The sequence below is a fragment of the Xiphophorus maculatus genome, chromosome 12 (genome assembly GCF_002775205.1).
Source record: "Xiphophorus maculatus strain JP 163 A chromosome 12, X_maculatus-5.0-male, whole genome shotgun sequence".
Taxonomy (NCBI): Eukaryota; Metazoa; Chordata; class Actinopteri; order Cyprinodontiformes; family Poeciliidae; genus Xiphophorus; species Xiphophorus maculatus.
The window spans coordinates 10,788,436-10,815,806 of record NC_036454.1 but is presented as its reverse complement, the minus strand read 5'-3'; the positions used below and the strand labels follow the sequence as shown (position 1 = coordinate 10,815,806).

The 27,371-nt window shown below is 36.1% G+C and overlaps 1 protein-coding gene across 2 annotated transcripts; it reads left to right on the top strand.

The window, feature by feature from the left end:
* Nucleotides 1–1,141: 1,141 nt before the first annotated feature.
* On the top strand, nt 1,142–27,283 carry LOC102226877 (septin-2). 2 transcript variants are annotated; one of them, XM_005794855.3, is made up of 12 exons: nt 1,142–1,248; nt 7,269–7,317; nt 7,721–7,820; nt 7,907–7,993; nt 8,342–8,465; nt 9,218–9,352; nt 9,649–9,766; nt 23,266–23,367; nt 23,445–23,590; nt 23,775–23,858; nt 23,942–23,999; nt 26,426–27,283. In XM_005794855.3, exons 2-12 carry the CDS (start codon nt 7,291–7,293, stop codon nt 26,489–26,491), a joined length of 1,047 nt encoding a protein of 348 aa, XP_005794912.1. In that variant the 5' UTR covers nt 1,142–1,248; nt 7,269–7,290; the 3' UTR covers nt 26,492–27,283. The 2 variants fall into 2 exon arrangements, with proteins under 2 accessions (XP_005794912.1, XP_023199194.1); XM_023343426.1 differs by having other exon boundaries at nt 1,160–1,273.
* Nucleotides 27,284–27,371: the final 88 nt, after the last annotated feature.

The following is a 27,371-nucleotide window of genomic DNA, read 5'->3' as shown; positions in this document are numbered from 1 at the left end:
ATTCTTTATTTACTCGTTACTTTGTGTAAGAAACAAATTAAATAAATAAATGTGTCTCATGGTTTAAAGCTTATTCAAATTCATTATAAAAAAGCAAATGAATAAACACGTCTTAAGGTGATATGTACTAAATACACTGTTATGATACAACAGTGACACAGTTTTTCAAGAAGTACTACAAATATGCACTCAACATACACTAACCAGCCAACCAACCAACCAACCAACCAACCAACCAACCAACCAATTTCTAAAAAAATCCCCAACAATCCTGACATAAACCATCAATAGGAACCATCAATACTCCTTTACTGATGTTTCTGATGTCTACTTGAGTGTTTAACAGTGGGAGGTTATTCTAGCCTTCTGAAAAGGAATGCTAATACTTTTTAAAAAGAATCTTAAAATCTAAAGAAACAAATCATGGAAACATGCTGGGATCAACAAAGATGGTAGAAATAGTGTAAAAAGTGTTTGCAATTTTTTTTTGTAGAAATCTGATTCTGCCACTGGGACTAAAAAAAACTCATAATAATGACATAGTATCTCGACATAATGAGATTACTACCTCATTATATCACATTATAATGCTATCCTATCCCAGTATAAAGTGATAACTATCTCGTAATGAGAATTATTTTATTAGAGTGGCGGAAACGGGCTTCCATATTGTGTTGCTCTACATGCCCAATTTTAATTTCAATATATTATATAATGATATATAGCATTATTATATGTTATTATATTGTTATATAATAACATATAATTATTATAATATGTTATTATATTATAACATATAATAATGTTATAACAATAATAATAACAACAACATTATTATTATTATTAGTAATGTTAATAATAATAACATTATTATCAAATAATGATAATGTTTTATCATTATTTTCCATGATAAAACATGTTTTTTACTGTGACAATTTGGACGCTACCTACAACTAATCAGAAATGGCTTTAACAGTTAGAGACGTTGAAAAACAGACGATTACAGTGACTAAAGTTCTGTGTCCGCCATATTGGGTCTAATGTGTCAGAACGTGAATGGCTCAGCCACCCACTCTGCTGAGCCGTAATGGCGGCAGTTACCCCACGGGACAGCCGTTGACCAGCAGCTTGTTGGTTGGAGGAGGGCGGACTTAGGGAAGCAGTTTCCGGGTTCCCCTTCCTGGGCTGGGAAAGTAGCAACAGCGTAAAGGCTCCCGTTGATTAACTATACCTCAGAATACCGTGCAGGTAAGACGCGGCGCGCCCGTTAAAAGTAAGTTTGATCCGAAAACTTGAGTTTATTTGGAGTTTGTGGAAAAGAGCTCGCTGGAGAGTCTGTGAAAGCCGAGTTGGGAACACGACACCGGTCGCGGTAACAACTGTTGCATGCTAAAGTTTGGCATGTAACGTTAGGCCAGGTTCCTTTCTGTTTTACGCCTAAAATCTGTTTATAAAATATAGCGTTAAAGCAGGAGAGAGTAAGGTTATTATATGTTATGTTGGATTTAACTTGGGGTGTAGGTCAAAACAACAGTGACCTTGTCCCAGTTGGTATTTTGTAAACTTAATGTCTGACAAACTGGGTGTGGTGGACATCAATGTTACAAACTCAGAGGCCATAAGACTTTTTGAGATTTTATTTTTCCCTTCATCACTTTACACTTGTCCAAACACATTCTTATTCTTTTTTGTCTAAAAGAAAAAAATTATACGTTTTTGAGGGATTTGAACTCACTTATTGTCTTGTTTTTCAACGTTTATTAAAAATTAGTTGGATTCAATTTTAAATGTCTACTATAAATAGATTAGATTAGATTGAATATTTATTCTTCGTATATACAGGGAAGGCTGAGACTTAAGCATTTCCTGACAAACTACCATGAACAATCAAAGAGGTTACTCTTAAAAAAATAAAGATGCAGCAGTTAAAGATTTTAAGGCCAGCTTGAAATAAGTGATTTTGTGATGCTTCCATTTGACCATACCAGTTATTTTTATGGTTCTCTTTTACCATAAATACAAACCTTTCCCTTCTTTCTGAATATATTGAAAATGGAAGTGTCTTAACAACAGATCATTCCTAGTAAATTTAAATAATTATTAAAACAGATCAAAGTTATAGAAATGTCTCTTTCAGGATCACCAAAAACACAGTAAACTAAAGTTACTACATATCTGATTTACAAGACAGACTATAACTCAATAATTGTTGTACATCTCAAAGTGCAATGTGTTCCTAATCAGAGTTATTTTATTTTAGCTACCTGTTTATATAGCACTGTAGTGGTTTCTTATTAAATATTCAAACTTAAAAGGTTCAAATTTGTAGTGAAAGGTTGGATGGTTAAACATTTTTTTAACTACACAGAACCTCAGGAAGCCTTTCTATTGTGGTCGAATGATGGTTATGTATATCAGAACCAAAAGTAGCGACACCAGAAAAGAGTGGGAACCTTATTGGCTGTGTTTTCTGCCAAAACTGTATATTATTCTACAATTGGAAAGTGAAATTTTCTCCATGGAAACCGCATGCAATTAAACTGGATTTTCCAAATAAAGGTAGCACTAAAAATTATGCAAAATAAGTATAATATGCAGTAATATGTTTATTTTAGTACTACTTATAAGGGTTGGACAGGAATCCAATCAAAACTGTTTTTAAGATGAATTAAATAAAATAAAACAATAGTAATAATGAAGAAATAAATACTGAGTCAACAATGAGACGTGAGTTTATGGAAATAAGAACTTTGAAAATGTCTGTCTTTTTTGATGAAGAGGAAAGCTGCACATCCAAGAAATTTTATGAATGACAGTTTATTTCTTCATATTTGCATTAACCAAAACTAGTATATTCAGTACTATCAACAATAGCCCTTGTATGTATTTCCTATAGAGGTAGTAGACCATTTCCTTAACTGTGCGATTTCTCAAAACTTGCCAACATTTTCTATTCCAGCTTGTCCAATAACGGACAAAAACACAGCCTGGTAGTCCTTATATTTGATGCATTTCTTAATCATAAAAAAACCTAATGCTTCTGACAGGTCTGACGTAAAATAGGCTGGTTTCACTCATTTGTGCGAAAAAATTAATATTAAGCCCACTTGTGGCATATTCTAAAACTTCTTCTTTTATTTGATTATTATTTATTGTGTGGCACAATAATTAATTTCACTTTCAGACAACTTGACAATAAGAGTGGGAAACCATTAAATATTTGTAATATGTTGCTTAGATGTGGCAGCAGGCCACTATTGAAGAATTATCATTCATCTTTGCTTGTGTTTTTGGCCCACTGACAGCCTGCGTAATTCACTTCCATTCTTACTGAATGTTTAGCGCTTCAAGCACAAGGACTGACTCTAGGAGCTGTAATCTAATGTCCACAGCTGCCTCCTACTACAGAAAACAACTTAGCTGGACAAATAAATTTGATATCAAAGGAACGTATCCTGCCGGCGAATAGCGTCTCTGAACCCTGATCCCTGACCAGTCTCTGACCTTTCTCCTTTCCTGTGACTTTATCTCCCACTCAAGCACCAATGCACCCATCTACAAAACTACCAGAGGATGTTTCGTCCTGTTTTCCTGAGAGGTGTGAATGCAACAACAAAACATGACTCATATTGACAGACAAAGTGGGCCAGCGTTATTGTGTTAGAGGTTTTGAATAATCTTGTTACACAGCGGAGAAAAACTGAATAAAAAAACAATAATTCGCAAACGCATAAGACACTAGTCTTCACATCTAAATGAACCATTTTAACTTAGAAAATTAATTATAGTAACCTTCACAGTTTTGCTTTTATTCTTGTTTTTTTAATATTATAACTCACATCTCCTATAATTGCATTTTTAAATAAAAATTTTTGGTTGTACAGATAACTGCTCACTCACCATGTTTTGTAATAAACATATTGCTCATTACTTTAAAATCAACCAAAAAATTGAACTACATCAATAATTTGTTGGCCAGACCTCAATAAAGGACAGAAATCAGTAAATAAAAATATTGTTGTACAAACTGAGAAACTTACGAGGGTTAAAAAAAACCTCTGCAGATAAGTAAGTAAAGATGGATGTAGTAGTTTTGAGTCGCACAAAATATAAAATACTATCTAATTTGATAATTATTAAATGTCTAAATGTAAAATTAGCACTCCCAACAACAGGTTATGTTTGATGAAGAGGGGGAAACATTTCAGCAGCATCTCATGACAGAAAAGGCTAATCAAGGAAATAGATTTTGATCTTCAACCAATTGATTTATTAAAAAAAACTACAACTGAAGATTATTTTATGCTTTTTATTTTTTATCAAAGTTCTTAAAATGTAATATATAATAGAACTATGAGGAAAAACTATGACATTTCAATTTTTTAAGGGAAATTTCTTTGGTCCAGCAAACTTGTCTTCAAATTGTCGACAATAATGACGTTTTTTCACAAGTTCAAAAACCAAATGCTCCAAAAAGTCAAGCTCTCTCAATATGATTCAAAAAATGTGAAAAGAAGAATAAAATTGGTAGAGTTGAGTTTGTTCACATTCACTGCATTTAGCCTCTTTAACCAGTTTTTCTTACAGAATGTAATCAAATTATAATTGATCAGCTATGAGCTTATTAAGACACTTGTATGTTGAATTAATCATCAACATACTACCTCTGCCGTTTTGGTTTTTGACATGTAAGACGCTGTGGATGCCTTGAGTCTCAGTCTTTCGTATTAAATTTGTGTGGATGAAACGCCTCTTTGAGGTTGTTAAAATTTATAAACCACCAAGCACTTCCTCTCTATGGAAGTGCTTTGACCACAAGCATGATGTTGAAAACGAATAGAGATGTAGTCAAGGAAATGCAGAGGGTATAACATTTTAAAAACATCTGACACCTGATTATTATCAGGTGTCAGATGACTAATAACCACAACATGCAGCTTTGAGGAGATGTACATATGAACCAGTCGCTGTTTCTTAATGCTCACCAGTTCTGGGATTGTTTACTGTGAATTATTGCCAGGTTTGTTATTTTGGCTCATCAAGACTTTAGTTCGTAAAATTCGATCTGTCTTCCTAATAAGTTATTTAGACTCCACTTGTGGAGAAGTTACATATTTCCATTAGGATCGTTAGACCTTTTCTGAAATTTTGTAGCATTTTATCAACTAATAAATGAACTGTAAACTTGTCTTACAGGTTTTAAATTTCACTGTGTTTGATGTGGCATTTTTCTCAATAGTTCAATCTATCAAAAGCACGACCCGCTGATCGCTCTGTGTTTTGGTGTGTAAGCTGTTTGGCAGTCCAGCCGATTAAGTGGCTATTATTAAGAAAGCCTTATTGAAGTGTGCCTCCTACGTGTGTGTCCTGTAGTGTTGTCTTTGTGAGATTACAGCTGCGGTTTTGGAACAGTTTAATTAATCTGCTGCCGGACTAATGCTGGTTCCCACAGAGCCGGACGAGGAACAACACTTTGGGGTTGGTGTATGTGTTTGATGCACATGAATGCGCTCGTGTGGCCCACTTTGGTCGCTCACAAGTCCGTTAGAAAAGAAAACACATTAATTATTGCATTAGGTGTGTTTTTAGGCTAGAAACCAATGATTAGACTGGTGTTACCCTGGGCTGTGAGTCAGTCAGTTGGTGTGTTCCCCACTTTGTTCCAAGGCTGAAATAATGCACTTTAGCTTATCTGGTGCTCACTGAATTACTAGAAGGATAGTCATACGATTCAAGGCAGATTACGTGATGGCCAGAAAGGTGACTCATGTAATGGCAATGTCTCCTATGTCACCAGAGGGCTAACACTTTCACATGTAAAATACTCAAAAGGGATTGACTTTTTTTTTTGTATGCCACTATTTCCCAGACTTTGCAGTATTAGACTTTAGTACACGAATAACAAATTTTTCAGATTCTCTATAAAGCTGTTTGGTAGGTTTGAAGTGCTTGTCTGTTCTGGTTGTACTTGAAAGTTGGATTTTCTGAGTTTCAAGTTGGGAATTGGATTCTGATTTGGACGTCTTTTGCTCGCTGTTCAAATCTTGTTATTCGATTCAGCTGCTGCTTTTATAAGATTTTGAACGTTGCAGGAGTAGGCCTGCACCTTAACAAATTTTGCTGGACAATAAATTGTCCCCAATGTTATTGTCATAAACAGTAATATTGTTATTTTGTGACCATTTTCAAGTAACATAATGGTAATGGCATAACTGAGAACACATTCTCAAAGCTCAATAAGATATTAAGCTTCTTAATGGGTTTTATCAATTCATTGTGGCACAACCGGCTTTTTAGCAACATTAAATGTGTTGATGTGGGACAAAAAAATAAAATGAGTTTGTCATGCATTTTAAAGCTGCTAACAGAAGACTAAAATCTGTTTTGTTTTCATTTATCAATTTACTGATAATTGATTTCTCGCAAACTGTCTGACATCTGCATTTTTAAATTCAAGGTCACATAAATATTTCTGTGAGCCTGTTATTTCCTTTTAATCAGCTCTTATTTCTTGGGGCAGTCTCTAACACTTTCCATCTTGCGTTGACCGGGTCAGTCCCCTTGTCTTTTCCTCCCTAAATGATTGGTGTGGCTGTGTAGTCCTTGACCTTGAACTCTAGTAAAGGGTGAGACACGTGTTCTCCTTCAGCTGAGCTGGCCCATATCGGAAAAGTTTCAGGAACCAAGAGGTTAAACATCCATTGTTCTCCCTACAGGCTTGGTGAAACCACCCTGTCAGTATCAAGGATCTCTGCCCACTTTCATGTGCTTACAAAAAGGGGCCCAAAACTACAACGTTATATAATTAATGCTTTCATTCCCAAAGTGTTCGTGCACTTGATTGGTTCGTTACATACCAATGGACTGGGCTCAGATTAAGTTTCCACAGCACCTAGTCCCGAATAAATGGTTTCAGGATCATCCTGAATCTGCGTCTGACACTATTACTTTACTCTAATGTTTCTCACATTGCAACTCAGGAGCCAGTTCACTGTTGATAAAATGAAGTCCAGTCTTCCTGCTCAGTCATCATGTTGCTGATTTAACCACTGGCTTTGTTCCTTTGTCAACTGTTTGGAGTGATATAGTGAGAAGAGTGAATTGGGTGCACTCCTAGATGAAACACCTGCTATTCTGCAGCAGGTGTATCTATGGAGTTCAGCTTTATCAAATATTTTTTTTGGTTTAATTCTGTTTTAGCTTTGTACATGAGATGTTATAGACCATGCTACATCATCCTCCAATTAATATTTTCTTTTTACTTGCAGGCGTAAGTCTTAACAAGTAGTGATGTCGCAGTCTGGAGAAAAAGGAAAGGTGAGGATAAGAATGACACAACCGTGTAGTTTTGCTTTAAATTCTCACATTTGGAAGAGAGCTTACTAATGAGATCCATGTGACTTATTTTGGTACTAATGTTTTGCCCACATGCTTGTATTAGCATTTAAAAAGGAAATCCTGTCTAAACTCAAGTGCTTCTTGACTTTATTTTATTGGCTGCTGTAATTTTCCAGTGATGTGCTTTGCCAGCAATCTCACCTACATCTGCACTGACTTAGAGCTTAAGAAATGACCAGTTTATTCACTGAAATTGGTGAAGCATAAGAAAACAAGCTCATAAAATAAGTTTGCTCTGCTATGGTTTTTATTGCTATGTTATAATCTGAATTTTATATCTCACGTTACAGATTTGAGATGTTCTTTTTTCAATGTTTTTCAGTTTCCAGATTCAGCTGGTTATGTTGGTTTTGCAAACCTTCCAAACCAAGTGCACAGAAAATCTGTGAAGAAAGGCTTTGAATTCACCCTTATGGTAGTTGGTGAGTGATCACTCTTAATTGCATATGTTGATTTATTTGCTTGTTTTTTTAATACATAATGAATTTTCTTCAATTTTTTTAAATAGGAGAGTCCGGGTTGGGCAAATCAACACTTATAAACAGCCTGTTTCTTACTGATCTCTACCCTGAGCGCTACATCCCTGGAGCTGCTGGTACGCTCTCTAATTCACTTGCACACGCTTATAGACTCTGTAATAAAGAAGAAATGTCTGCAGCTAAGTCTCCAGCTGAGCTTTATTTGAGGAGGACCGTTTGGAATGCTGCAGCCTTCAAAATGACGGCCCTGCTTATGACTCAGCCAGATTAGGATTTGTTTTACTGAGAAAAAATTGACCAAGTTTTGTAACTGCAAAAGGTTTAAGAAGTCAACTTTTCCGGTTTTGACGTATTTGGCACATATAGGGAAAAATTATATTTTTAACCTTGTATAAATACATTAACGGTATTTTCAGAGGTGTTGTGCTTTTGTTTACTCTTTTTTTTTTTTTTTTACCCCTCAGAAAAAATTGAGCGGACAGTCCAAATCGAGGCATCCACTGTTGAAATCGAGGAGAGAGGGGTGAAGCTTCGGCTCACTGTGGTTGACACCCCTGGATACGGTGACGCCATCGACAGCCAAGACTGGTACATCTGATTTAACATAATCATCCTCATAAACCTGTTATACTTTTAGATAACGTCTAGTGGTGTGAAATAAGTATGGATCTTTATTTGGTTTTCATATTCTGCTTTTATGTGTGGAAATATATTTTTGTAACTCCTGTTTTCAAAAAGGAAAAATGCATTTAATTTTAATTAAAAGGCTTTCAAGGAAAAAAAGAAACAGATATGTTTGACTTTTTCCCAGTCACAACTGGGAACAAAGATAAAGAACAATGTTTAAGATGTTTTTTTTAATAAGAATAATTTATTTCTATATAAATTTAGACAAAAGCATTACTTTTGAAAACTTTATGTACTTCTCAATAATCAGCTGAAAAGCATTTTTCTATTAAACTAATAGAACACCTTTTATAAGCGCTGATAAGCTTTTTGCATGTTTATGCTGGTATTTTGGTTATTTGTCTTTAATTCTCTTTAAAGTTGGAAGGCCTCCTTACCATCACCCTAATCTTTACCTCCCTCCATGTCAGGATTATGACGACTCTGAGATGTTAGTAGAGCTTCCAGTCAGAAGAAACAAGTCAATAAAATTAAAAGATTATGAACCTAAATCTTTCAGTTATTTGAGTAATTTTGCCCTTAACTGTCTATAAAAACACTAAAATTTCATTGAAGAGTTCAATATGTCGTCCATAAATATCTGTTTTGCTGCCTTTGCCTTATCTAATTGTTTTTAAAGAGTATGTATCTGTGTTTTGTTTTTCTGACATCAGCTTCAAGACCATCATCCAGTACATTGACAATCAGTTTGAGCGATACCTACATGACGAGAGTGGGCTGAACCGGAGGCACATAGTGGACAACAGGGTGCACTGCTGCTTTTATTTCATTTCTCCATTTGGACACGGGTAAAAATAATGCAAATATGTCACAAATTTTGATTATACTAAAGTAAATTTAAGCAGTATTTTTGTTTAAAACTGTTAAGACAGAGATGTGTTTTTCTTCTTCTTAAGTTTCTTCTGGCTAAGCTGTTTCTATTTTTAAAGATTTTGTAAATCAAACTTTAGCTTCCTCTAATCATTCAGTTCTGTTTTATCCGTTTTCAGTTTTTCTCCTGTCCTGTTCCTCTTTCTTGGGTCTGCTGTTTTCATGTTTTATTATTTTCTTCCTGATTAATTTCCTTGTTTCTTCTCTCTCCCAGTCTAAAGCCTCTGGATGTGGAGTTTATGAAGGCCATCCACAGCAAAGTCAACATTGTTCCAGTAATCGCCAAGGCTGATACGCTCACACTGAGGGAGAGGGATCGTCTGAAGAGAAGGGTGAGTTTCATGTCTTGTTGTTAAAGCCGATTTCTCCACAGGAGGCATGAAGATAAAAGTATTGCTGCATTTCTTTAGGATCTTCCATTTATTTGTTTTATTCCACCTGCAGGTGAAAGGTTTATTCCTGACATGTGGTCCAAATTAACAAATTAATGACAGAATATTTGGGTGAAACCTAAATCTTTCATCCATGCGTACTGGAAGCTTTCTGTGTCTGGCGTTTTTCTATTTGTTTTGAAGAGCAGCAGTGCTTCCCTGTGTAATTACAGTGATGTATGACCTTTTTGTGTTTTTCATGACACCAGCAGATTCTTTAAAAGTCTAGGGAGGGGCAATAAATGAGAGGAAACTGTAGAAGGAACAGGAGTGTTGTATATAACATGGATGCAACACATATCCAGTTTTAAGTTGCTCCACATACTTCCTGTTGGAGCTGACCCAGGTGTCTGCCTGCCTGCCTGTCTGCACGCTCCTCGGCGTCCTGCTGTCCACAGGGGAAGGACGTAGTAACACCTTATTTTATGGACACTTGTGAGTGTTTTCAAGTGATAACCTCACATATTCATTACTAGTTACTAGCTTTCCTGCTTCTTTAGCCCGCCACACAAATAATGTTGGTGTTTTAGTTGCAAACATGAGCCTCTGGGTTTTTTTTAGGTTTCTTACAGCTTTTATAAGTAAAGCAGCCACTCAGACCAGCCCAGTTCTACAATATACCTGTACAAATTAACCCAACAAGGAACAGCAGAAACATTTGCTTCCTCACTTCTAACCCTTAATATCTGGGGGGCATAACACGGTTAAATTCAATCCCTCAAGCCATCTCAATCCTTAAATACATTAAATTTATATAGAAATAAAATATTCTTATAAAAAAAAACATCTTAAACATTTTTGCTTATCTTTTTTCCCAGTTGGGACTGAGAACACGTCAAACACATCTGTGTTTCTTTTTTTTCTTGAAAGCATTTTAATTAAAATTAAATGCATTTTTCCTTTCTGAAAACAGGAGTTACAAGAATATATTTCCTGGAAAAAATTTAAATGATCAGTTTCTTTAATTTTACTTTTCATGGGTACATATTTAAGTAAAATGAACTGACATGTCCCTGAAATTTTAAGCAAATATTTTGGATTTCTTTGCAGAAAATGAGAAATTTTCTCATCCTGCAGTGCTTTCAGATCTCAGAAAATGCAAAGAAAACAAGTGCATGTTCATTTAGAAACAACAATTCTAATGTTTTAACTCAGGAAGGGCTCAGGAATCAAAATGTGATTAAATAACCAGGAGGTTTTCTAGAGCTGCAAGTCATGCAGAAATGACAAGAAGAGGTTGCAGTATTTGAGTGAGAGTATCTTTATAAATAGGGCTAAAACATTTCCCAAAATGATTCAAATAACTTAAAAATTCATTTATAAACAACATTTCTGATTCTCTGCTTTATTGTAGATGCAAGATGTTTAGTGGTCATGAGTTTCAAGGTTGGTGGTGCTTAATATTGCTCAACATTCTTCTGTTTATGTTATGTGTGATGAAGAACGAGATAAAACAAACGAATAGCAGCTGATAAAGAACCTCAGAGAGGAACTTTAACCCATTACTAATAATTTTGACTCATAATCTTGTGTCTCGCTGCCTCTGAGTTTCTTTTTCAGCCGCTTTATGAACTGATTCCCATCCTAGTTCAGTTTTATTCATACAGCACCAAATGACTATCAATGTCATTTCTTTCTAAAGGACAACTGGATCCAACTCATACCAAGTTATAACCCAATCATAAAATATAATCAGATTCAAGTACCAAATGAAATTCAGTTGATTATCAAGTTTTAATCTAAGGAAGTCAAGTCAATTTGATCGAGTTGTTGACATTCCAACAAGCCGTTCTGCTGATAAAGCATATGGCGACTGTGGACAGCTTCTTTAAAAACATGCAGTCATAACTTGAGGTTTTTAATCTTTTCATGATTTGTATTGACTGCCAGCCTGTCTGTCCTCCTCTTCGTACTCGGACCTCCCACCAGCGTCTCATTCAGGTCTTGGAGTCGGCTGCCTTGCAGGCATCAAAGTAGGCAGCCGGCTGCTCTGTTCTCGGTTTTCCCACTTCGTTTCTCCTCACTTTCTGCTTTCAACTCCCTCATTTATCACCGAGGCTCTTTAGGTTGTCTCATGTTGATCATGAAAGTGACGGTCTTTTGTATTTTTTTTTTAAAAGGTTAACTTTTATGAACATATCAAAAGACATGGACATAAAAATTACACATTATGCTTTTTTCTATATTATTTATTTACCTGTGGGAGCCATTTAAAAAAATCACAGAAATCCATCTCCATTGTGATAAAAATGACTTTATAGTTTAGACTGCTGTGTTGTTTGATGGTCTAACCTTCCTAGACCTTTTAAGTGTTCCTCTGGCACCAAACATGAACAAAACCATGTTTCCTGTCACCACTCTGTCCCAGAAACAAACCCGAGCTTGGCAGCTTGGAGCAGGTCACATGTCCTGATTAGAAGTCGGACGTGACATTTGTCTTTACACCCCTCTTAATGTGTTTTCTCCTGTGGTAAACATGTAGTCATAGCAGCACAAATAAAAGTGCTGCAGTATCTGTCTGTGAGTTTATCTGTCCATCTGTTTGTCCAAAGCTCCTCTAAATGTTCCCTTAACAGACATTTCCCATTGTACACCGAAGAGCAATTAGCTAAAGAGTTAAACAAAACTTTCTAAGAAATCCTCACATCTTTTCTCAGAAACCTATACCACTGAGGATTTAGCAGCCCATTTTTTTCTCTTATCTGCACCTACATATAAATGTTTTTGTCCTGTTTTCCTTTCTGAGCTCAGACTTTATCTTTAAATCTTTCTAGTGATTGTGAGTTTCTTGGAAAGATGTTATCGACAGGAAATCTAGAGGGTTAATTGACAAATCTTCATTTAGAAATGGCACCATGTCTCTAATGAGTGCAGATTATTCCTCCTATCTCTTGTTTGGGTGCAAGTTGAGCATGCACAAGTTTCAGTTTCATCCCATTTCATTTTACTCAGTATGCTGCTGGAATTATTGTGTGTAACCCAGTTATTTATTATTTCAACAAATAATGTGATAAGTCAGAATTCCCTGCATAAATCATATATGAAGTATTTTTTGTGTATTATTTATGCATACATATTTATCTTTATTAAGTGTCTTTTAAAGGAACTGGCTTGTGTATTAGGAGGTTTGATCAGATTAGTTCAAGTATTTCTTGTCTGGTTACATTTATTAAAGTAACTTTTTAGAAGAAAAAAACAACTTTTTGGTGTATTTTTCTAACATTGTATTTTTTACTTTTACTTGAATAACTTTATTATGAAGTACTGCGTGTATTGTAAGTTCACTGAGTGATGAACAAGCTTGTTTTAACCAAAAATTCACCAGACACACACTTGCAGTTTTTGTTAAAGTTTCATAAATCTAATATCAAAATAAATTAATTTGGAAAAATATTTATTTTGCCTGATTTTGCTGTGTTCTAATTATTTATATGAATTATTTTCATTTTGGTCCTTAAAATACCAATATGTTCACATAACTCTGTTTTTTTAAATTATTTGTCTTTTATTTATGCAGGTTGTCTCATTGAAATCCAAGATCTGTGATACAACAGAGACCCATTTTGATAAAACAAACAAAATTAACAAAACAGGCAACTAAGAAATTTGACTCAAATAAAATATGAATTAAAAAAGAGAAATTTTTATAAGATTTCTCTTTTTGTCTATAAATAAAATTTAATTGTTCCAAAGGAATCAAAGTGGGAAGCTTCAGATCAGATCCTGTTTACTTTATATTTGATTTTAAATATTATATGATGTTTTGATTGGTTGCTCAGTACTTTAGCAGCATTGTTGCCAAGTGCTTTATCTCTCGAGTAATTTCTTGGAGGACTACTTTTTACTTTTACTTGAGGAGAGATATATTAAAGTAATGGTACTTTTACTTGCGTATAATTTTTGGGTACTCTGCCCACCTCTGGCTAAATTATGCGGCGGATTCTCAGCAGTCAGTCGTGTTTAATGAAGCAGGACATCAAACCTTCCTCTGAGTTTAGAGCTCCAGGAGCCAAGAACCCGCCAGGAAGCAGAAACCCTCAGATGATGGATAACGCAGAGTGTTTTTGCCCTCACAATTTATTAGTTTGTGTTTTGCTGGCACTTTCTCACAGTTTGGAGCCATTTGTCTCATAATAAATCCCTGCTCCCCTGTGCTTTCCTCAGTGCTTGTCCATTCTCTTATTATGAGGGGAAACGGCTTGTATGGAACAATATAAGTTTCCTGTAATGTGGCGAGACTGTTTCCATTGAAAAGACTCAACCGTCCAGCCTGTTGTACAGCTGAGACTCAGAGAACGGGGTGAACATTTCTCCCATCGTTCACCTCTCCTCCCCTTAATTGTGCTTTCCTGAGTCGTTCCTCTCCTGGAACTGCCTCACAAAGCGCTTTTTTACTTTGTCCTTCCATCTAATGCCAATTTCCTTCTCCGGGGTTGCTATGCTCCTGGTTTATAAATTGCCCCTCAGGAGGGTATATTGAGAGGCTGATCCTCTCAGTCTGGGACCCTAAAGTCATATCCTGTATAGGGCTTTAGTCTCAAACTGTATTACTGTTTTCAGCTGGGAGGACAGCAGGTTTAGACTGGAATTGCAGAGGAAGCAACACATAACGTTGTCTGGTTTGAGCTGAACAACAAAGTGTTAGTCATATCAGTTTTATCCTCCACCCCCAAAGCAAAACGCTGGGTGAAAAGCAAATTAAGTTTTGATAAAAATGATATTTTCCCCCAGATGTGACTTCAGTAAGAACACAGTAGCCTTATGGTGCATTCACACCAAACATGTTTTGAGCGTCAGGCCCGTCTGGTTTCAAAGTCTGTGTGGAGGCACATTGGAGCGTTTGACGCATCAGGAGTGTCCAATGCATCTGACAAATAGGCCAGCAAAGGAAAATACCGGCTAGAGCAATTTTGACACGTCTGACACGCCTCCATGTAGACATTGAATGTAAACTAGATGCACCTGACGGGAGAAACGCTAAGTGTAGAGGAAAATGTCAAGCGTCTGCATTCAAAGTGCAAATGAGTCAAACTTGAAGCGTCAGATGCTTTTGGTTCTTAACCCACCATTAGAATAAATTTAAGAAATTCAGTTTGTTCTGTGTGATGATGGAAAGTTAGCTGTATCTCAAAAATGCTGTAGTTACATGTTAGTTTTTAATACTTTGAACAAAATAGTCTCTAACATAGACCGATACAGATACTTAAAATCACATCATGATATATTGATCAGCTTAACGTGATAGCAATAAATGGACGATAACATTTACCTCCTGCATTCTTAAAAAAAAAAAAGAAAGAATAAATACTTCACATCCAGTTATGTTGATGGAATGATTCTTTCCACCATCTTTGCCGAACCCAAGATGTTTCCAAACGTTCAACACATTTTTGCGGGGGAATGATCTGCTCTTCTTCCTCCTCAATCAACTCTACGCCATCCACTTGAACATTTAAAATTTCCTCCGTTTTCTCAACCTCACAGTCTCCTCTGTCCACAAACTCAAACAGGCCTCTTAAGACTGTTTATCCCTGTTGTTTGTGGATTTTTTTCCTCCAATGTTTTCCTTCCACTTAACTTTCAAAAAATTTGTTTTGATTACAGCACTCTGTGAAGAAACACTTTCTTTAGGAATTATATTTTTTGGCTAATGTTCATTACTTTGTGTGAGTTTCACTTTCTTTGAGATGTATCTGTATCTATTGTTCATAGATCTTTTCTGCGCAGCTTTTCCACTGCTTGTGTTTGTTATACCATTTCTCAGATTGTAAACTCTCTTAGAAAGTTGAAATGAAAGCAGGAATGACTCCATTCTGTGTGCGTCCTTGCTCTTGTGCTTGGCCGTTTTCCTGCGAGTGTTTCAAACACGCGGATATATTTATTTTCCTACTCTCCTGCGGTCATTGTGCCCAGGCTTGCTTCACATCTCCGCTGATTTTAAAACAATAAATATCTGCTTTCCCTTATGGAGCGAGCAACTCCAGAACATACGGTCCTCTGTTCTGAGAAAGTGCTGAAGGGCAGCGCCGCTAAAGAGTCGATTATATCTGTTGCATTTATTAGTGTAGCTCTTAGACCAGTTTAAAAATATTGGTCTGGTTGAATTCCTATATTCACTCTGCTTCCCCTCTTAAAGTCTCACTTAAATACAAGATTACATGAATAGCTCAATTGTGTCTGTGCTCTTTGATCAGAGAGGTGGGTGGTCTTAACTGTACAAATACTTTTCTCAGACAATAGGAGTGTGTGTGTGTGTGCGTTTGTAGGGAGGCGTGTGCGCGCGTGTGTGTGGATCAATGGTACTCATGTGGTTGGGACACACTAACCTTGAATGCATTTTTTTTAACTTTTAATAAATATGTTTTTATTGTAGTCAATATATTAAGGTTTTTTTTAATGTCATGGACAGAAAGAAATTGTTTTTGTGTCACAACGAAATGCTCTGTAGGTGGAGTTGGGTAGCAACTGGCTACATTTACTTGAGTAACCTTTGGGGAAAAATACTTTTATCAGTATTTTGTACGATTTTGTTTTACTTGAGTAATTTTATTAAGTGTCATTATTCTTGATTAATATTTCTGGATACTCTACCCACTGAGTAACTTCACTGAAGGAAGAACAGGCTTGTTTTAACCAAAGATTCATCAGACACAGACACACACCTGCAGATCCTGTTAAAGTTTTACTTTGAAATAAATTCATTTTGTTATTTTGTAATTGTTAATATAAATTATTTCCATTTTGGTCTTTTTGTACCAAGATTTCTACATAACTTTATATTTTGGTCTGTCTGATTAAATCATTTTTAGAAATCAAATGCTTACTTTCTTTTCTTTTTTTTTTTTTACCAGTTAGTGCTTCAGTAACTTTTAAACCAAATACTTTTTTAGTCCTGCATAATTTTTTGGCAACTTTTTACTTTTTATTTGAATAAAATACAATGTTTTTGGGTCTTCTGTCCACCTATGTCTGTAGGTTGAAGATGCAAGCCTGTTTTTTTTTCTCCATTGCCAAATTGTTCTGGTAAATCACTGACTTTCTGCAGCTACAATTACCCACCATCTATTCCTCTTTTTTACCATTAATGCCAGATTATAGTAGTGAAAGTGAGGCAGAGGTTGGCTACAAGTTGGTGCATGCAAACATGTTATTCTTTTTTCTGCAAGAGGCTTGTCTGAAGTCTAAATCCCTGCTACCCCCTCCTGTGGTTCAGGTATTGTTGGGTCTCCCTCGCTCTCATCAGGTTCTCTGCAGGCTGGAGAAAGATGACTGGCTGAAAAGCTTTTCCCGCTAAGAGACGAGTGTTTGTTCCCATCTTTCAGGTTGGCAAATTAAGTTTTGAAAGAGGAGAAAGAATGGTGAACTAGCAAGAAATAAGCTTTTCTTTCTCCTCTTTGCCTGCCCTTTGTTTTTGTAATTAAACATGAAGTATTGTTTACTATTGTTAATAATGCTTGGCTCGGTGTTCTCAGCTTTTATTTGATTTTAAACTGGATTTTTTTTTAAAAATTAAAAACAAATTCTCTAGTTTTAATACTTCTGTTTTGTGTCGCTTACTCTTCAGGCCTAAAATCTACACCAAGGTGTGTGCTTTATTTATTTTTTTTCCCTTTTTTTGAGTTTATATGACAGAAGACAAATTTTGTAAAGGATTTTCCAGTTAATTTTCAGATGATGGTCTGAACTGTGGCCTTTCTTATTTGGGTTGCATTTGTATCAGCTTTGCTCTGTATACTTTGTGAATCACAGAAAACTGTAGGAAGTTTTCTGTGTTGTCAGAACATGTTGGTAATTACATCACTTTTCTCTGTCTTTGCTCCAAGCTTGCTGTAGTTCAGCCTCTCTTCAAATATAAAATATTTAAGTCTTCTCAAATTTTAGACCAATTTCTAAACCAGCTTTTCTGTCTTAAGTTTTGGAGAAAACTTTTCTTTACTGGTTCAAACTTTGTAGTGTGTAAATGACAAATCCATTCTGGTTTTAAAAAGTGCCAATACACTCGAGAACAATTTTACCGATACTTGTAGACCTTATGGCTTCATTTAACCGGATGGTTCATCACCTTCTCCTAACGAGTCTCAAGCCATATGTAGACATTAAATGTTTTGCTCTTCTTTTGTTTCCATCATGCATAACAGAGGGAAGTTTCTCTGTAAAGATAAATGAAATTTTTCCAGCTGCAACTCTACTTACCTGGAGAGTTCCTCAAGGATCTGTCCTGGGCCCCACCCTGTTCTCATTGGACATGCTCCCTTTAGGATTATCACTAGGCATAATATTTATTGTCACTGTGGGGTAGATGACATACAAATCTATCTGTCCTTAAAAATAGGATCTAAAGCTGCAATTACTGAGTTCAGTTAAAGTTGTCTGACAGATTCTCCTACTGATCTGATTAGTGTGGATTAGAGGCAAGAAGCAAACCACCGTTGAAAGAAGGCCTTGAGTTCTAATTGAGGTTTTCTGCATCCCATGTAGGGACATTACAAATATGTGGAAAAGGTTTATCTCACCAGATGAGACCAAAAGCTGGTCTCATCTGGTCAAAATTGACCAAAAATTAAATTTTTTACCATAAAGTCAATTTTTGCGTGATGGAAAATTAAGATGTACGGTTTGCCTTCAGCAGGATGTTCATAAACATACAGCATGAAGTGTTTGGTTTTAGATCAAACCATCTTTGAGTGTAAAAGTGACGCAGTCCACAAAGACCTAATTCCACTGAGACTCTGTGGCGACACTTGAAAACACTTGATTTTACAGACTTTCTCGTTCTGTCTGATTTTGAGCCATTTTAAAAGGAAAAGGGAGCAAACATTTGTTTCTATAGATGTCCAAAGCTGAAAGAGACAAAAAGATTTCAGCTGTACCTCCAAGTAAAAGGGGGTTTTAAAAAGTGTAAAACACAGCAAAATAAGTAAAAATTGCATTTTTGTGCATATTTATCATTTTCCTTCTACTTCATGCAGTCATTCAAAAGCTACAAAGAGCATTTCTGGTTGGAATATGGCAGAGAGGATTTTATTTTTTATTTTGCGAGGCAAAGAGCAAGCAGCTGTTTGCATCAACTGGAATGTTGTTAGGATCACAGAGCAATCACAGTGGCTGGGATTTTCCTTTAAAAAATTCTTCAGCCTTGGAAAAACAGGGCCCCAGTCCCTCAGCCCCATACTGTCCCACCAGTCGGTCCACCATTAGTTACTCTTTGCTTTAAAACACTGTTCCCTTTCATAACGAGATTGGAGCAAACTGATATTATTTAAAAGAGCATGATAAAGGGCCGCTTGTGTAAAGAAGCTGGATTTTTCAAGGATTTAGATGTTCTCTCAAAGCGAATGTTGGTCCAAAGCTGATCAGATGCGCTTCTTAACGAAGCTGGCAGAGAGCTGCTCCGTTACATAAACATTACGTCAAAAGTGTCCCCAACCTGCTTCCTGCAAGTTTTCAATTCTCTTTTCAATCTAGGTAGATTAATACCGAGATGCATTTAATTGTTTTGTTTTTTTCCCCCGTGTGCTCATTGTTGATTTCCTTGGAATGCTTTTGTACACTTCCAAGTATTGTTGCAGTTTAGGTTTCGTGGACACACGCAAGATGCCACCCCAGAGGAGAATTAGCTCCGTCCTCCAGAGGCACGTGAGAAAAACTGTGCAACTGCGAATGTGTCAGCAGTGTTTCGACTCACAGGTTTTCCTCCTGTGAAAATTGTTTAGGTGTTTGAGTCACTTGTTTTTGTGGGTTTGCTTGTGTGAAAATGAACAAATCATAAAAACATTACTCCCATCTGAGGCTGACACGGTGAAAACGTTGATCCCTTTAATGACGGCTCTGCGCCTTGTTTTGATTGGCGGTTTTGGTTCGACCTTCGCTGTTGTCCCACCACATCCCTCTGAGTAATTATATCTATGTATAGGCCTGCAGGTATTGCTATATTTGGGCCACACATAACCACTGCAGTATATCTAATGCTGCTATTTCTATAACGGTCTGATCCCTGCTTTTCTGTATAAATCCATGTTTGCTGTGACTTGTGGCGTTTAAATTCCTGACCCATTTCTAACTGGTAAACCACAGTCAACCTCAACATGATGAAATACCACAACTTAAAAAAATACTTAGTTTCCAAAAATCTAAAGTAATATTTACTTAAGATAAGATAAGATTTATTTGTCATTGTCATCAACAGATTACGAGATTGAGATTTGCTCGACTCGAGTTAAGATGCAGGTTATGTGTATATATGTAATATACCAAGATAAAGAAATAAATAGTACAAAATGAGAAACAAACTTAGACATCAGATGGTTCCACTGATCCATACTGCGGTAAAGTCATGAGTGTTTGGTTCCTGGAGAGGTTTCAAAAAATAATATAACATTAAAAAATTTATGTACGCATCTGTTTCATTTTCTAAATGCTGTCTTCCTTTCTGCCTCCTTCCCTTCCTATTTTGTGTCTTATACCCTTCTTTGACTCCTACCTCCCTTCTTTCCTCTTTAGTGTCATTTTTTCCTTCCTCCCTTTTTTCTCTCCTTTCCATCCTTACTTGTGTTCTACCTCCATGCCTTCCTCTTTTGACTCCTATTTCCCTTCCTTCCTTCTTTATTATCGTTCCTCCATTGAGTCCACCTTCCTTCCTCTTTTGTGTCCTATAGTCTTTTTTTCTGATTTTTTTCCTACCTCTCTTCTCTCGCTCTCCTTTCCTTCCTTTCTCTTACCTTCCTTCTTACCCCTTTTTGTCCTTCCTTCATAAATATTTTCTGTCCTACTTTCCTCCTTCTCTCTTTCCTCTGTCTTCTATTTTGTCCAAATTTTTCTTTGCCATACCTTTTTTCTCTCCTTTCCTTTCTTCCCTCCTTGTGTCTGTCCTTCAGTTCCTTCCTCCCTCGTGTCCTACTGCTATTTAACTTATTTTATATCTCTCCTTCTCTTAAACTCTGCTGCTCACTGTGGAAATATCTGCATTAAAATCATGATAAACTTTATTTTTTAATATTTTCTAATGCCAAGTTGAGTCTAGAAAAGTCAGGAATGTTTACATTAAATATCTGAAGGAACCCGGTTGGTGTAACAGTTGATTTGTTCCCTGAACATCGCGGAGTGGACCCGTACAGCCAACCATAACAACATTAAGGAGGCTTGCTGGGGCCAGTGTTGTATTAATGCCCAGCAGGATAGTCATAAAAATCAAAATGGCTTCCACTGCCAGCATGCAGGTGCCAACTAAAATACACAGCTTGCTCGTTCGCTCACTCTTGAGGAGAGTCTGGTGTAGCGTTGAGGCCTACATTGTTAAATCAGCAGGAGACAACAGGGATTTGCTGCAGGCGGTGATTTTGGCAGCTGATGATCCATGAGAGGTCCTGATTACAGGTGTCAGGCTGTTTTAAGCACAAGTTGCGGAGCAGAATAATTCTGGTAAACAGACATTTTGGATTAGGAGGGGCTGCAAACAGATGATGACAGACTACAAAACTGTGCTTCAGGAATGACCCGGTAAACTTTTAAGTGTAGTTTCCTTTGAGCATGTTTCAGTTGTAGCTGCTTTTTTTTTATTTTTAATTTTTATTTTATTTCATCCTAAGATCTGAATTCTAATTCATCTTATTTGCTTACTGACCGCCTCGATTTGTTGTGCGCCTCGATTTTTCCCATCAGCGTGTTTATTTTTCCTTCTGACTGTACAGTTTCCCTAAATTCTTTGTGTTCAGCCTCGTCACAGTTGTGTTTATTTAGCCGCCACGTACGCCGCTTCTGTACATTGGGTGTTTTTGCGTACATGACCAAAGGGGGGGAAGGAGGCTCAGATCCGGTGTCACGCTCTCCTCTGAGTCCTGCGAAGCTTGTTTGTTTTTAGATCTGCCCCACAACAATGCCCCACACACACTATCTCACACACACACTCGGCGTCCAGCGCTCACTGAGAAAACAAGCCGGCCGCCACAACATGGACTCCAGCAGGCGAACCTGCGCTCACTTCCCCAGCTGACTCATTACTGTCCCATTATGTACGCCAGCACATGAAAGTCCCCCTAAAACAACACTTGGCATTTCTTGGCTCCTTTATGTAAACCTACATTGTGAATATGAAAAATTCTGCTCTTGTGAAAACAAAAGAAAAATGCAGCTTTGATGTTTAGAATAATAAATAGTGACATATGTCCCTGCAGTAGCAGAGAAGAAAGCTCCTTTGTTTTTACTTGTTTCTTTACCGGCCGGAGAAGAAAAAGGAGGGAGAGCGACCTTTTTCCGTACTTATTAAGAGCTTGAATCCACACACAGACTGTTATTATTTCACCTGTCTGCTGCTTTGCTCTCGTGCCTTTTTCCTCCATGGCAGAGCTTTAATTAAAAGTGTTGCTGGAACAACAAGCTCTTACGCAAACCTGGAAGTTACTATTGAGTTTTTAAACCTGGCGAGTGAAAGCTGGAGCTGTTATTTTTACCCTTTAATAGAAATGGATTCTGTTTCCCCAATTATGAGAATAAAGTAATAATATTGCGACTTTATTCTTGTAATATTATGACTTTATTCTCTTATTACGACTTTATTCCCCTTTTATTTCAACTTTATTCTCAGATGAGAATAAAGTCGAAATAAAAATTCTTTGTTCTATGACTTTATTTTCATATTATTATGACTTTATTTTCTGACTTTTATGTGTTTCTTCGGTTGTCTTTCAAGTTTGCTTTACTCCTCAGTGCCTTGTAAAAATATTCATACCGCATGAACTGTTTTGTTTCATCAACTTTTAACTACAAAATTATGTATTTTCTTGAGATTTTTGACACAAAAGTTTGAGCATAATTGCAAGGTGAAAGGAGAACATGAAAATATTTAAAAATATTTAAAAATCAAGAATCTATTTATCCCTTTTACCCAGATACCCCTAAATAAAATTCAATGCAGCCAACTGCATTGAGAACTTCCACAATCAGTAAATAAAGTTCAACTGTTTTATTTTCATAAATCCAGATGTTATTGATCTCTATTATCTTGACCAAGCCTGAACTGCTTTATAAAGAATGGAACAAAATTTCAGTTTTTTGTAGATGTGCAAATATAGTAGACAGACAGATCCCCCAAATATTTGCAGCTTTAAATGTTGTAAATGTTCTACAACATGTTGAGTACAAATATATGCCAAAGGTTTTTAATATGTTCTTCAGTCAGTGGTGGACGTCTATCGTATTTCTTGTTGTTTAATTTATTGTCACTAGGATTTAGACTTATCATTGTCACAATAAATTTGATCAAGGTTTTATTATCTTTAATAATGTTGGTTTTAATTAATAAATGCTGGCAGAAACTGATACATAGATAGCGATAGATTGTGTTTGTTTCCACCTGTTTCTGCTCCTCAGCCTCACGGTTTGTTTTCCTGTCAAACTCTCATCAGATCCTGGATGAAATCGCTGAGCACGGCATCAAAATCTACCAGCTTCCTGACGCTGACTCTGATGAAGACGAGGAGTTTAAGGAGCAGACCCGAGTGCTGAAGGTGGGAGGATAAATATCATCAAGATATTCCTCCTCGTTTCTCTGTGCAGCCACTGACTTTTACCGTCCTTTCTGCAGGCGAGCATCCCCTTTGCTGTGATCGGGTCCAACCAGCTGATTGAGGTGAAGGGGAAGAAGATACGTGGCCGTCTGTACCCGTGGGGGGTGGTGGAGGTGGAAAACCCAGAGCACAATGACTTCCTGAAGCTACGCACCATGCTTGTGTGAGTCTCCTGGGCAATAAAACCTCGTAGCTTAGTGGACTTTTTGGAGTAAGACATGAAAACTTCAACAGAACCGGTCTAGTTTGGAAAATGACTTAAAGCTAAACGTTACTGCCCTCTTGTGGCCATCTGAAGCTTATCAAGAGCTTCTGAATGAAGCTGTTTGAATTTTTGGTTGTTTTAGGACCCACATGCAAGACCTCCAGGAAGTAACTCAGGATCTGCATTATGAGAACTTCCGGTCCGAGAGACTGAAGAGAGCCGGCAGGTGAGACGCTGATCAGATCAACAGGAAACCCTCAGCTGTTTTCATTCAGGTTAATTTTATTCATTTTTTGGTTTTTCCTGCAGAGCTGTGGACGAGGATGTGGTGGATAAAGACCAGATTCTGCTACAGAAAGAGCTGGAGGTAAAAACAAATAAAGAAGGCTGCACAAGCTGATCTCTAGTCTCTCTGCACTGCTGCTTATGCTGGTGTATTACTGCTACTATAAATAAAAAAGAGGAGTAAATTTCTACCACAAAATCTCAGAAATGTTATAGAAAAAACAAGAAAATGTCTGAGTTTGAAAAGTCAGAAATTTGCTAGAAAAACTACAAAATTTTTTAGATTATTCTCAGAAATGTATGAGTTTTTTTTATAGCAAATTTCAATTTTTTTCTCAAACATTTGAGTTTCAAATGTCGGAAACCTGTTGGGAAAAAATCAGAAGATTCCATGTTGTTTTTTCGAAAAATTATGGGGTTATTGTACAACATTTATAAAAAATTTTTCTTGAATTTTTGAGACTGATCTAAAAAAATGTAAGTTTTTTATTCTAGCAAATGTTCGACTTCTCAACAACAGAAATTTTCTTGTTTTTTCTAGAAAAGTTTTGAGATAAATCTCAAGTTTTTTTGGTGGAAGTTTACTCTTCTTTATTATATATAAAAATCTATTTCGGGGTCACATATCGTCTTTTCTGCCCTTTTTCTTGTATTTATAAGCAAGGAAAACATCCTAATTTTAAAATGTTGTTTTCTGATTGCTCTTGATTGGCCTGCTGCAGCTGGGGCTCAATCACGGTTGTTTGTAAGCAGTATGCCGACAGGATATGCCATCACTTCCTCCCTGCATGTCCTAGCTGAGTTTTATGGTAGGAGTGACCTCAGTAGCCTCCAGGCGCTCAGCGCCGGCGAGAAGAACTGCTTTTCTCTACATGTTGTAATTGTTGCAGCGGGAGGAAACACCACTGCAGTCACTTCCTCTGCTCTTAAAATCTAAAGTTACTAGTAAGAGCCAAGTGGAACTGATTCAACAGCTCTGTTTTGTTAACTGGGTTAGTTAATTAATAATATTTAATTATTATTTGCTGCAATAATAAAATAGGAGCTCAAATAAGAGATTGTAAAGGTTTTCAACTTGCATAGTTGTAATAAAAATCTGTCAATTCACAATCTGTACCGTCAGCTATTTCGACCGTGTGCAAAAGAAATTCTTCCAGAAAGGGCATTTTTATGTCCTTTTTCTTTCTTTTATATTTAATTGTAATTGTGAAAATAGTATATGATTTAAAGATGGCAAGAAATAAAGATTAATATAGTTGAACTGCATTCAACTGTATTAACTATATTACCTGATTATTATAAATTAGACCACTAGAGGGCGCATTGATGGCGTAAATACCTTACAGTTCTGTACAGAATACACAATTTTCTACTGAATTATAATCTTTGACTTAAATTATTACAAATATTATTCATCACTACATCTAGGAAAATAGATAATCTTATAGGTGAGAGGATTTATTTACTAAGATAGGTGGTATTTTAATAAATAAATGTTATTCTTTGTTGATGCACATTTTAAGCATTTCTTCAGTGCATGTCAAATGAGCTAACAGTATGGATCATTCAGTGATAAAAGCTAGAGCTAAATAATGTTTCAGTAACTAAACTGAAATCTTAATTCAGGAATATTAAAGCTGATTTATTTGACTCTCGATGCCTGACATTTTTGACATGCTTTAAAGTCAGATTCACAAAAATAACAACAATAATTTACAGTAATAAGGTTTTATCTTACTTTTGGGTTTATGACTCTGCTTCACATCCAGATGTTCTTTCAAAATATTTTAAACATTTTAAAGAATCTAAAAGTGTTTAAGAACAATAAATCAAAGCGACAATAATGATGAATAAAAACTTGATAAGAAAAAGAGATGAATAAAAAATATAATCAGACTGGATCACAGGGATCTGATCAGAGAGCAGCGCTTTGAAAAATTTTTCTTATCGCTTTAAATACTTTCAATTTCACCACATTAAAAGTGTCAAAATAGAACTTGTACTTCTGCAAGATACTGAGGTAAAGGTTACAAATAAAACACAGGTAGGAGGAAATAATACAAAAAGACAAACTTTTCAAAATAAAATGTAAGATGAGGGAAACTAGGTTTATTTGAGATAATATATGTATGCTATTTTCTCTGCTGGTATAATCAAACACAGAAGAAAAAGGTTATTTTAATACAAATTAAAACAATAAAGAGGAAAATAGTATTTGCTGACCTTAACGTTCACAGCCACAAGATGGCAACAGATATTTTAAAAGTCACCAAAACTCTTGTTTTATTTAATACTTACTAACAAATACTCTTAACATTAATTAAACACTTTAGTCACTTTCCTGATGCCATTACATCTGAAAATAATAAAAAATACACAGAAATTTTAAATGGTTTTTACACAGTTAATTTATGAAAGATATTTATTTAGCTGTATGAAAACCATCTTAATATTTGTTTTTCATTGGTTATTTTTAATTTTCTGATTCTTTTTGTTGTTTCTCTGCAGCTGCGGCGCATGCAGGAGATGCTCGCTCAGATGCAGGCTCAGATGAAGATGAAATCTGACGAGTGAAACAGGTCAAGCGTCCGCCATACTTACAGAAACCCTCCAATCAGGAATCACACCTGGATCTTCATCATCTGCTTCTTCGTCTGTTTGCTCCCGCTACGCATCCATCCACCAGCTGCCTGGAGAACCACACTGTTCTGTTTTGTTTTTTATTCTCTAAAAAAAGATGACTATCATGAACATTTATCCGTTAATTAGCCTTACGTCGTCGTTGTCTGTCTGCCATTGAGAACGGTACTAAAAGACGTCACTAAAGTTTACAGGATGTTTGAATCTTACTTTCACCGCCAGTTTCTGTCTGTTTTGCTGTCAGTTTTAACTTTTGTTTTGTGTCTAATTAAACTTTCAGCCTCTTTTTGCCTTCAGTCCTGCCGGCTGCAGCTCTTCGGTATTATGTGGTTCATTGCAATTCAGCAGAACTTTAATAATTAACAATAAAATCCAACTGTACTTTAGAATCACCTGCTTGTTTTTGTCTGCAGTTTTAGATCCAAACTACAGACTGAAAACAGTTGTGATCGTGTCTGTATTAACTTCAGTTTAAAACTGTCTACACTACACGTTTCTTAAGAAGAAAATCCATATTAGAGACTTTATTTAACTTCTTCTAACCCCTCCAGATTGAATCTTTGTTCCCGCGCTGTTGTCCATCTGATGTGCCATTCTCATCTTTTTGTCTTTATCTTGGGTTAACAATCATTTCTTAACTATGTGCCATAAAGGACTTGTATTTAGCTGTCGACAATCTTTTTTTTTGTACTTTTCTGAAATAAAATCTGTTGATGACTAAAGTAATATGTTCTTTTTTGCTTGTTATGTTTTTATTTATGCTGTTTAGGATGTTAGTTTCAGAGTTTAGTCAAAGATATCAAGTGTTTTCCAA